At 42.9% G+C, this 12,050-nt stretch overlaps 1 protein-coding gene across 1 annotated transcript in view; it reads left to right on the forward strand.

The window, feature by feature from the left end:
• KIF26B (kinesin family member 26B) overlaps window positions 1-12,050 on the forward strand; it is a 272,866-nt gene that overhangs the window by 78,684 nt on the left and 182,132 nt on the right. Inside the window, exon 3 of the mRNA XM_088524291.1 lies at window positions 6,927-7,460. Coding sequence (XP_088380417.1) covers window positions 6,927-7,460 — 534 coding nt within the window. The remainder of the gene's footprint in view (window positions 1-6,926; window positions 7,461-12,050) is intronic.

Raw genomic sequence — 12,050 nt, forward strand, 5'->3', positions numbered from 1 at the left:
GAGGTTTCAGCTTGCTACAAATCCCTTTGTAATCAGGAGAGCATTAAGTATATGTGTGTCACACATGCTGTGCTGACCTTCCCGCTGGTGTTTAGTTGCCATTGTTCAGGTGTGACCCCTGTTTGAGAAATCACCGGTTTCGATGTCAATGGCAGCTCAGTGCTGGCATTCATCAGAGAACTTGCAGGAAAAGCAAGCTCAACTTGGAATATGTGGAGGTCTGTCATAAGAGCAATCACACTGTAGCCTGGTTACTCCAAAGAGGTTGAAATGATATGTTGATTTCATGCTTATCAAAGCTTGGAATAATGGGGAAGTTTGAAAAGAACAAAGAAAGACTAATGTTACTTCAGTATTTTAACAGGTCGGTCCTGTGTAATTATTGGTCTGTCATGCTTTATGCTTCTCCCAGATGGGTTTGAAATGACTGAAAGATGCCAAGAATAAAGAACAGTGGCTTGAAGAATGGCAGTCAGAAAGACTTCATGAAAAATAGGTCACATTTGCCACTTTGGTGAAGAGTGAGATTAAATATTTGTTTGATAAAACTCATAAGCCCTTGTGAGCATCTCATTGCAACGTTAGGTAAATTTGTAGCTGACCCCTACTCTAATGAAAAGGCCTCAGTACCAAGTGAGCGCTGCGGAGTGACTGAAAACTTGAGCCAGATGCGCTGTGATATGTCTAGGTGTCATGTATGTCACAGGACTGCTTAGAGCAACAAGGGCTGAGGGGTCAAGGTGGTTAATCCATCGAACACAAGCTCAGAGTGTGCTCTGGTGGCTAAGAGAGCAAGTGCAGTCCTTTGACATGCAGGCGAGGGCGAGGGAGGGAACAGAGCTGCTGCTCTGGCAGCACAAATGAGGCCGCTTCTGGGAGTTTGTGCTTGTTTCTCCTCTTTGCCCTATAAAAAGGGTGCTGACAAATTCTGCCCCTTCGGCAAGAGCCGAGTTTGTCTACCACACAGCTGGAAAAGAAGCTTCCCTCCAGGATGCCCTGTGCATGCTGTGGTTGCAGCTTCAGTCTGCGCTGCAGAGCTCCAGACAACCCCATGGCAGAGCTAATTGGGCAAGGCTTGGATTTGCACCACTGAATGTATATTTAGATTTTCCTGCTGCTATTCCATCTCCTATTCAGAACCCAATTAAAAATCTGGCTGCTGAGTAGCTATCAAATGCTAACACACACCTGTGTGCCAGATGAGTACAGCTGCAAGTCTGTCAGTGCTGATCCATCTTCAGAGCCATAAGCCAGTCCATGGGTCAACTAAAAAACAGGTTTTGATTTTTAATTTCTTCTGTCCCTTCTTCACCCCCCCACTTTTTTATCCTCTTATTTTTCCTTGTTTTTCCTCTTCCTGCTTGCTGCTGCAAGTTTGTAAGGTGAGCCTTGCTAAGACTTTACGTGTCTCTTTCAGATAAGAAAACAGAGGATCTAAACCAAAGGAGCACGTTTTCTGACTGCAGAATCAGTAATATATGCCAGCTCAAGAAATATAACATGAAATCTGGTAATGTTGTGAAGGTTACCACACAAAGGGTTAGGATCTGATTTTTTTTTCTTCTTTCCTTTTCCTTTTCTAAGAAGAATTGCTCATTGGTCCCACAGGCTTGTCCTAGACATGCTGTATTGATTTTGGGGAAGGGGACCATTCTCATTGCTTTGAAAGTGAAGGTTCAAATCAGCATCAGAAATTGGTTCAAGCTCGAGACAGATGGTAATTGCTAAGAGATGGGATGTGATAGCATTGCAGAGGTTTTTAATGTAGCTGGTGAGATAGTCCCTTTGCATGGGCTTGCTGAAAGCAGGCTAATTTCTTGTTTCCATGTGCTTTTCTCCTGACCTTCGTCTCTCCTTTTACCTGTTCCCATAAATACGGCTTTCAAGTCCAGGATTCTCTCTGTCTCCTCTTAACCCAGCGTGTAGTAATGGTGCTTCTGGAGGGTTTGATGCTTCCTACTGGGAAAGAATTTTCATAAGGACAACAGGAAAGAATATTCCCCCTTTCTAGCACAGGAGTTGGTTTTGTTTGCTCAGCTGGCAGTGGTAAAGGGTAACTTACATGAAGAAGATGTGTTGGGTGTTGTGGAAGTGTCAGAGTGGGTAAAGCAGTGTGGTGTTGCACAGACGAGGTGGCAGTCACTGCGTGTGGAGCAAAATGGAGGCCCACCTCACCCTCTTAGTCTTGCTCTGTGCAGCTTCTGCTTGTACACAGCTCGTGTTCCTGGAGAGCCTTCCACCTGAGAGCATTCAGCTGATTCAGTCTTGTGCTTTGCAAAAGCAACTGATTTTTATCCAAAGGCTCCCTGACTGATTTTATGATATAGTGCCACTAGCTTGCAGTCATGGTGTCTAAATCCTGACGTGCTTGTTTGAGGAACAATTTCCATTGACTTGAGCTTATTTGAACACTCTTTGGCTTTAACAGAAGTGGTGCAGTTGTAACAGTGAGGAGCTGTTTTTCAACTTTTGGGGCTCTGGAATGCGAAAACTAACAAATCTCTGAAATGTAGCAATATGTTTAAGTTAGGGTGCAGAGGCATTTGGAAAATAGTTCAAGTGCTTCTGGAAAGTGATTTTACAAGTGTAACCTTTATATTAGGCTAGAAACTATATGCTCAAGTGAGAAAAGTGAACAGAAAGGAAGATATTTTTTGAACACGGAGCAACCAAGGACGAGCAGCATCATGTTTAGAGCAGTGATGTTCGCACGATTGTGAAAAACATGCTTTTTATTAGCATCAAGGCTTTCCTCCCAATAACTTGTCTTAATTGGCTCTTTTACTCCCTGTCTGTGGGGAGCGAGTGTGTGGAAAACACACGTCCTTCAGGGCAGAACTGATCGTTGCTTTTTTTTTTTTTTTTTTTTTTCTTTTTCTCCCATCCCCTTGTGTGATGGATTACACCCCAGCTGTCACTGATGCCCACATCCTTTCAGAAAGCAAAGAAATCCATGAGACTTGTGTGAGATCTCCGAGCAGAAACCAACCCCTGTGGTCTGACGAGTGCCGACTGCTTCATTTTTTCTCCCGAAGAGCAGTGAAGAGCTCAACTTGGTGGAAGGTCTTTGGATTCATTGTAAAGTTGACTTTTCTAGGAGATAGCATAATGACATAAGACTAAATTGTCCAACTTGCAGACTACAGCTGACTGAATCAAATACTTTCACAGCTTTTTGTGCGCAACTGCTTGTCCTATATTAGTGTCAGCCTGCTGTGTGTGCAGAAAGGTGGGGTGCATGTGAGGTGTTTGTACATGAGCCCCTGATGAGCCAGGCTCTCCTCTCTCTCTCTGGGGAGCTCTGTCTGCTCGCATCATGCCTCTGTGGGAGCTGTGTGCAAGGGCACAAGTGCCACAGTTGAAAGCTGAGGGAGGTGGGCACCAGGCTGGGTAGTAGGAAGGACGGGATGGTTCTGCTTGTGGGCCGTTTTCTTCGTGATGGGATTAAAGCACTGCCAAAATGATACAGCAAAGTGCAGATGTGCAGAGGGGAGCTAGCTGAAAGCGGAGAGGGCGATTCCACGTCACCGTAGGTGACCAGGCATCTGTGTGGCCCCAGAGCTGCCGTTACCCAGGGAGAGCCCTGTGAGGGGCAGGGGCAGCTCCTCGGCGCCTGCTTGCCGGGCACCTCTCCCTGCGTAAAGTCGGAACCGCTCCGCGTCCCCGAGAGCTGCTGAAAAGCAGCCCTTCCTTCTCTCTTCTGAGTTTTTAGTTTGGACTGAAGACTGCAGGGGTTAATTAACAGCTGATTGTGGTGGATTAAGATGAGAATGCAAACATAGTTGGAATTCGTGTCTCCTTGAGCTGGAGAACTCGAAGGTACTGTGAAAATGCTGCTTACAGTGAGACTCGGTGGGCGCTCGGTGCGGTTCTCTGCCCGCCCTGTTCGTTTGCCCTGCAGTCTTTGTAGTGAGTGATCTCCTGAAGCTCCCAGGCCTCGCGCGCGCCTTCGCTTGTTTGTTTTAGGACCAGGAGTTTATAGTAATGCTGTTTATACTAAAGATGGGTGAACCCTTGCAGCAACAAGGGAAACCACTGTGAACCTTTGCCCTGAACTCGAACCAAACTCTTCTGCGATTTCCAAAGTTGTGTTTCAGTTTACAGTATTACTGTGCTTTGTTCTGTCAGGGCTGGAAGTGAGTGCCAAAACAGAACTGGTATTTACAGTGCCCACCTCAGATTTCACAAGCCAACCTGTTCTCGTAAGATTTAGTGTGGGGTTTCCTAGACCTCACGGATTTCAGTAGAGTCCACCCTATCGAGCTCCTGCTGCTCAGTGCAGCAAGCACAAGCTGCTTCTGCAGCAAGGTTTCCCCATCACTGTTTCATCTCGACCTAAGGGACAAGACACTGTTTATTGAACCAGTAAGCATTTCCCAGGGGAAGTGTGCACATGATTGCTTGCAGATGAAATCCTAAGCTGTCCCGTGGCTGTGCAGGCGAGGGTGCTGCGGCTGTCCAGCTTTGGCCGTGACGATGGTGCTGGCGGGTGTGCTGTGAGCCTGCCTCGCAGCTCTCCCGTGCGATCACAGCGGGGCTGCCCGGTGCAGCAAATCCTCTCTTGGGCTCTATCAGTTTAAAGATAGATTTGTTTGAAGAACAAAATGTGACTAATGTCTCTGGGGCATGAGGTTTCCTCTGATTTATTTGGTGTCCTGTAGGCTTTTCTGTTTCATACTCCAGACTTGGATCCAGTGTTGAGCTGTCCGTCCAGTGGAGTCTGATAGATTAGTAGGGCCATTTGTAGGAATAATCAATTTGGTTTGTGTCTGTGTTCCTCTTTCCTACCCCTGAGGAGGAACAGTCTTCTCCTTGTGTTTATTGTTGTATCGGAGAATGACCTGATGTTTGTTTTACCACTGAGATGAAGCTGAATTCACTGCTGTCCCGCACTCCTTAAAGCTGGTGTGCTACTTAGGTATTTATATCAAGTTGACATTTGCTTACTTTAGGAAAGGCTTTATTTCCTTGGAATATTTATCATGGTATCCAGGCACTTCCATGGTGAACTGCTGCTGGATCTGAATATTGTGCAGAGTTACCTGGGTTCAAGCCCAGTCGCCCAAAGGCAGTTAGCTGTCAAAGAACAAGCACAGCTCTGGGGCATTGGCTCACTGGAGGAAGAGCTGGCAAGGATTTTTCCTGGCCTGACATGGAGCAGCTTGGAAATAAGACTCACACCTCACTTTGACTATGGAGATGGCTTTTGTGTAGCGCATGACGGGATAGGTAGAGAGGCCTCTCCCTGCATCCCTGGCGTCATGGAAGGGGTGCCTGTATCTGATGTGATCTGTTGACCTAGTTATGGCCTGGGATGGAAAATAAGATTTGACGTCTTTGCCTCTTGTTAATTCCCCCTTGCTTCCCACCCGTTCCTTTCCCCAAGGTAATGGGGGGAGGGCTGATGCAGAATCCTGCTCCTGCCTTCCCCATGCGCTGTGCCGCCTGGACCCCCTGGATGCTGGCAATAGGAATGACCAGCTTGAGACTTGATCTGGTCTCAGCCTCCTATTGTTTCCCATCAGCTTGTACGACTCTCCTGGGCTTCTGGAGCTACAACTGCTCTTCTGCTGCTGCGCGTAAAGAGGCACCATGATTTATGAATCAATTAATCACTGCATGCTGAGGAGTGGTTCACGGTAGTTAAACAGTGAAAATAAAAATGCTTGAGTATGTAATAAAGACAGATCATAATGAATATGACCCTCTAGCAGTGAATTCTCACCCTCCTGATATTGTATTTTCCACCTATTTTTTCCCAGCACAGCCACACTATCAAGACATGATATTTATCTGTCTCAGATGGCATGGGATTCTTCAATTTACTTGATAAAGGTGGTCTCCATTTGTGTGATGTTTTTTTTATTATTTTTAAAATTGTTTTTCATTCTTCCGGTGTAATTTCACTTTGGTTCTGAACCTGGTAAAGCCTCAGAGAAGGAAGAAAAATAAAAGCAAAGGCTCAGTTGCAACCTGCCAAGGTTGCTGCTGGGCTTCGCTGCCAGGCCACTGCATAGATAGGGCCAGCACTCAGTGGCTGCAGTCAGGCTGGGTGGCCTCTTTGTGGAGAGCACCATGGGCAGTGAAAGATCTGTCCATCAGGTATGTCAGGGTAGGGTAATTCTGCACTAGACAGGAGGTTTTAAATCTGACGTGTGATTGGGCACCTTTCAAGAACAAAATCATTCACTGCAAATTGCTCATCCTGTGCATGTTGTATTTTCCACATAAAATTATGGGTTTATTTTATGCTGCTATTAAATACTAATAAATATCTGACAGAGAGGTAGAACATTCCATTACCAGAAATGTTTGTTTTCTGGCTGAAAAGCTTTTGAAAATGCTATCAAATATCTACCTGTTTTGAATTCTGAAAAGGATCTGGGGAGGTGATATTCTTGCCTTCTGTTGTTGTCCCTCCCCACCCCAACACACTATAAGCAACCCTTGAAATTTTGCGTTTCTGTTGCAGAGTGTATCCTGGTTTTTCTTGGTACCAAAGGCCAATACTGATGAGTAGATAGATTATGAAGCTTGGTACGAGCACAATGATTTTTAGTGGAGTTGCTCTTGATCTTACTGTGTAACTAAGAGTATTTTCATTCAAGCCAGAAATTAGGTGCACTGGGGTGAAGCAGGTTAATTCATTCTCTCTGCCATGCATTGAAGCTTGCAGTGGAATTATAATATTTGCCATTTATCAGTAAAAGTAAGAAGTTTTTCTTCCCGACACAATCTAGTTTCTCATTTTCGTTTAACTCTGTGGCTGGCATACATTGACTGTATCTAATGGGCTTTGTTTGCTTTCGAAGCTTATCTTATAAATTGGTTTTTGAAATGCACAATCAGCTGTAGTTATGTTTTACTGCAGTGACCGTGGTTAAATATTTCTTTCCTGTCCCCCTCCCTGCTCTGTTTGATTTTAGGACCCAGGCTTCTCATCAGTGATTCATGACAAACTCCAAGTTCCCAATACTATTCGGAAGGCATGGAACGAGAAGGACAACAGATGTGACGTTTGTGCCACCCACCTGAACCAGCTGAAGCAAGAGGCCATTCAGATGGTGCTGACGCTGGAGCACGCTGCCAACTCTGACCATTACGATGCCTCGCCAGGTTCCCCGCCGCCCCTGTCCAATATCCCCGCTCTGGTTGGCTCCCGGCACATGGGCTGCCTGCAGCCCAGGGACTGGGCATATGTGCCTGCTCCGTATGCCACCTCCAACTACACAGGCTTTGTAGCCAACAAGCACGGTGGGAAACCCAACAGTCTGGGAATTGTCAATGGGGTGGAGAAGAAAAATGGCTCTCCTGGACACCAAGCCAAGGTCAGCTTTCAGATGGCCACCAGCCCCAGCAATGGTAATGTTCTCAATTCTGTGGCTATCCAGGCTCATCAGTACCTTGACGGCACCTGGTCTTTGTCAAGAACGAATGGTGTCACTCTATATCCCTACCAAGTAAGTAATTTTAAATTAAAAAGCCATGCGTTATTCCCATAGAAGCTTGAAGGGCAAGTTATTACCGCTTGCCGCTGTTGCTTATGTTCTAAGAAATAGAACCATTCACACAAGGAGCACTAGGACAAGGGCTGCTATAAATTCCCTTTTCCCTTGTTGAGGAATGGACTGGGCGGGGGAAAGACAAATCACGAGCAATATTTACTGGAATGCCTTTTATTAATTCACCTGTTTCTGATCCCAGAACTGAGGTGCTGCTGTTAAAATCAGGTGACCAGTCCCACAGTACATTCTTCCTCTCTCAGTTTGCACGCACATGCGTACTCTTGCTCCAAATACCTGGTTGGAGAACAGCCTGGGGGGCAATTACAGCTTTTTACTCCAAAATGGAAGGTTGTGCATTAGTGGCTTCTAGGTTAGGTATTCAGGAAGTAGCCGGAGGGTCCTTTGTTTCCTCAAGTGCGTGTGTAGTCTGTCTACTTAGAGCAGCCACCACCTCCTTGGATGTGGTCCAAGTTCCTGACCTTCTCATCGCTGCTTGTTTGTGCTGGTGGCCTCTTGCCAGTTCACCTGCCTCCTGGTGTTCTGATTTTATCAGTTCTCATGGGTGCAACTGAACCATTAGTCTCCAGAGGTCAACAGTTTTGGGGAGATTTTTGTATACTACTTTTCCATATCTTTTCCTTGTGCTCTTTTGGTAATTCTGTTTGCATCCACACCCATAACAGAATCCTTTCACAGCAGATCACAGAGAAGGAGTTTTATGACAGGAGGTGAAAATGCTTTCCAAGGCCCTTACGTGCCAGTGGTGGGACTTTCAGAATGCCCAAGTGCACAAAGACTGAAAAACAAGTCTTATTCTTTTCCAAGATCACCTTCCGCCCCTGTTGGCTTCCTAAGGCACATAAATATCTTTGGAAGTCAGTCTTTTGGCCAAGTTACGAACAGTTTGCAAGATAGGTTCCTAAATTAATCTTAAACATTTATTGGTTTGAGAGCAACTAAATTTACAGTCGAGGGGAAAAAAAGCAAGGTATTTCATAAGCATTAAGAAATTGTTGTGCAGCAAAGAAGATTGAGTAAAATGAAAAATGAATTGCAATTATTTTACCTGAAAAGTATGTGACTTTATAGTTTTGTGAGATCTATGCTCTAGTGAACCTGAATCCCATTTGGGAAGGTCAGTATGTGATCTTGGTTTGATGTAAGAAAAGAATATCTGATCTAAGTTATCTAAATGTGCATTACACATTTAAAAAAAAAAGAATAATTTTTGTTTGTATTAGGAAAATGACTTGCTTTCACAATCCTTTGGATTCAACTTCTATGAAAATGTGTTTTACTTTACCTTTTGACTGTTCTTGAATGGCTCATTTAATCTTAAAAATATTCACCAAGAAAAATGTAATATTCAAAACTTTCTTTCCTGATGCTGTAGTTTGGCTTCAGATAGCCTGGGGACTGTTAGCTACCCTTTTCTTCCCCCTTTGATAACCCTGAAATTGAAAAGATGGTAGTTGGAGCCTGCTAGCAGAGTTAAAAGACCATACCCTTCTCCACCTTCCAATAAAAGAGAACCCTGGTCTGTGATGGGCTGTTTGTTGGTAGTTAGCTTTATATTCACTTTAAGATTAACTTTCAAATGCTGAAATTCTCACTTTAATCAAAGGTCACCTTTAATCATCCAGTCAGGGAATAGTAATGGTAGCTTTTGTCTTTGACACTTGAAAAGGATTTTAGCATTTGGTTATATAGTATCTGTATCAGATTGAGAGTTATTTGGGAAAGAATGATTTTGTGAAGTCATTTCTTCATATTTTGAAATAGTAGGGAAATGCAAGGATTCCTTTTTCTGCTTTTGTGCATAGAACCCAAATCTTATTTACTACATATTCTTGGAATGTTTTAGATCTCTCTTGCCCATATAAATATTCTTTTCACCATGCATTTAATGTTATAGTTACAAAACCCTGCCAGGGAAGAGTACTAGAAGATATATCAGTTATCCTGGCTTCGTTTGAACCCTGTTTCTCTTGACCTGAAAGTGAATTAAAAAAAAGAAAAAAGTTCCTGGCTGTTGGCTTGAGAATGTCTATATATTAATTGAATTTTCTTGCTTTCCCTGAAGAACAGTAATTAGAAAAGCCTCACTAACTAACTGTAATAGAAAAGAATTTCTTGGAATAAAAAGCATTACATTTCACACAGAGTTACAGTGCCCTTCTACATCATAATTTTTTAAATTGATGTCCAGGGAGAAGTCAGTCTCATGGCTCTAGACTTAATGGTGCCTGTTGTATACCCCTTTCATTGTAAATTAGCTTTTGTTAGTCTAGATAACATGACAGAAATAGCTAAAAAGTGACCTTATTTTCTTCCTGCAATGTAACCGGAAAGAGACGACACTAGTTTGGAAGTGCCATTCCATGGCTCAGCGTTGAATCAGACATTTTAGGCACCCAAAATATCCTTCATTTCTAAGATGTTGCTCTCTTCTTAGACTCTTCCCCTTCAGACCGTCTAAATCCAGAGCCTTGTTTTGGGGAATGAAATGAATTGCTGTTTCTGTTTCAATTCTGATTAAAAAAAATAGGTACAAAGTGACTGTTCTGATGTTCTACTATTGTAGTGTGCAGTGAATCTGAAAGAAGATCCCAAGATTTTTTTTTTCCCCAGAAAGAGTAGGTAATTGATGCCAGGAGTAACTGAAACTACTGTAAATTTGTGTGCTACCAGACTTAGTAGCTTAGTGTATGTTTATAGCCTAAAAGTTAGGGAAAAAACCCAAAAGCTTCTAACTGGAGATGTATGTCATACTTTTCTATTGATATGGACAGTCCACAATGATGTAAACTACCTGGAGATGTGGGAATTAATGACTGAAGTCTCCTATGAGCAGAGTAGAGAAATAGCTGCTAAGAACTGTAGAAATACAGTTGGTCCTGCCTTGAGGTGAGGAGATGAACTAGATGACCCCATCAGTTGCTGCCACGGCCTTGTTTTCTGTGATTGGCCTCCATTAACTAGACAGAAGCAAAGATCGGGATCCAAAAAAACTGTGATCCTCTCTGTGGCCTGACTCACAAATGAACAGTTGACCTTGTTTTCTTTAAGGGGCAGAATCAAAAATCCTAATTGAATGTTGTTATCTCAAGTTTTCTGGTAAATGGTTCTTTTACAGGATGAGGAATCAGGCAGAGAAAGGAAATTGGGATGAATAAGCTTTTTTTCTCCTTTTTTAAAGGAAAAATCATGCCTCACTAAAACCATCTTACCAGTGCTCAAATGCTGCAGTAGTTGGCTGTCAGGAAAGTGGCATATTTCTGTTGAATTTATGCAGGAAAACATCAGGAAAAAATCCAGCAGAATTTGATACAAATCTGAAAATCATGCTCTTTCAGTCACATCAGCAGGTAGCACTTGTATTCTCTGGGGATATAACTTTATTTTAACATTTGTAAAGGCTTTCACTGATCTTTTGTCTACTCATAGAGATTTAACTTCTTTGCTACTCAGGAGAAAACTGAGTGAAATTTGAGGGAGAGGTTTTACCTGGAAAGGACTCTAATTATTTGTACAGCTGCTAATATGCCTTACAGCATACTGCTGAGTTAAGTGCATTTCTCTTGCTTACCAATTGTCACATAATACTTTTAAAGTACCAGAAACCTTTAGACCTGGGGTACTAATGTAGGAGTTAAAAGTCTAAATATCTTGATTAAAAAAAAAAAAAAAACTCTTCCTCATTTTTATAAAGACCGTGATATTAAATTGAGTGCCTAAATTTTTTATTATCTTGTTATTCAAAGCTGCCCAAATAGTTGAAACAAAAACGCCATGTTAAAGAATGAGATAAATAATTTCGTTATTAGTTCAGACTGATTTAGGGTCTATTTAAAAAAAAAATAAATAAATAAAAAAAAAGAGTTGAAAATAGTGCAACCAGCTTAATCTAGTCACCTAAAACACTTATTCTGGAATAAGAGCATTCAGTTATTTTGACATGGTTGTTCCTCCTTAGCTTTGGCCCTTCCTTTAATATAAATTAACTGTGAAGAGTTCTCCTAGTTCTCCCATGCTCATATGCCCCTAAAAGAAGAGCATGTTGCTTTTTGCGTTGTGGGGTGAGCTGCAGAACTTAAACGTTTGGAGGACATTTTCTTGGTCGCCGGACAGATCTCTGGTTCCTTTCCTGGTTGCGCAAAAGAATCTTTCCATGTCTCTAGATTTTTAAGTAGATTGTTGAAGAAAACAAAGTTAATGTGTCATGTTAGTTCAGCCTGGTAGATCTGAGTGACAGGAAAGTGAGAGAAAACAAGGGGAGAAGACCAGATGTTCCAGGCACAAAATGGGCCATGAAAGGGAAAGATGAGTAATGGCCAACATGGTGAGCAGGACAGGGGGTGTAGAGGTGGGCAGAGTGAGCACTGCCCTCGTGTGTCCTGAGGTTGTGAAGTTTGCACTTGGTGCTGTAAGGATTTGAGTGAGGATATTGTGTTTGTAGTGCTAGTCAGGGAAAAATATTCCTTTCTCTATGGTGCTTGAAAAGAGCCCTGTGATGAAAGTTTGGAAAAGGAGATCTTAAACTAC

This window comes from Tinamus guttatus, unplaced genomic scaffold, assembly GCF_059628265.1.
Source record: "Tinamus guttatus ecotype Peru unplaced genomic scaffold, ASM5962826v1 Tinamus_guttatus_pri_ptg000208l, whole genome shotgun sequence".
In the NCBI taxonomy this organism is placed as follows: domain Eukaryota; kingdom Metazoa; phylum Chordata; class Aves; order Tinamiformes; family Tinamidae; genus Tinamus; species Tinamus guttatus.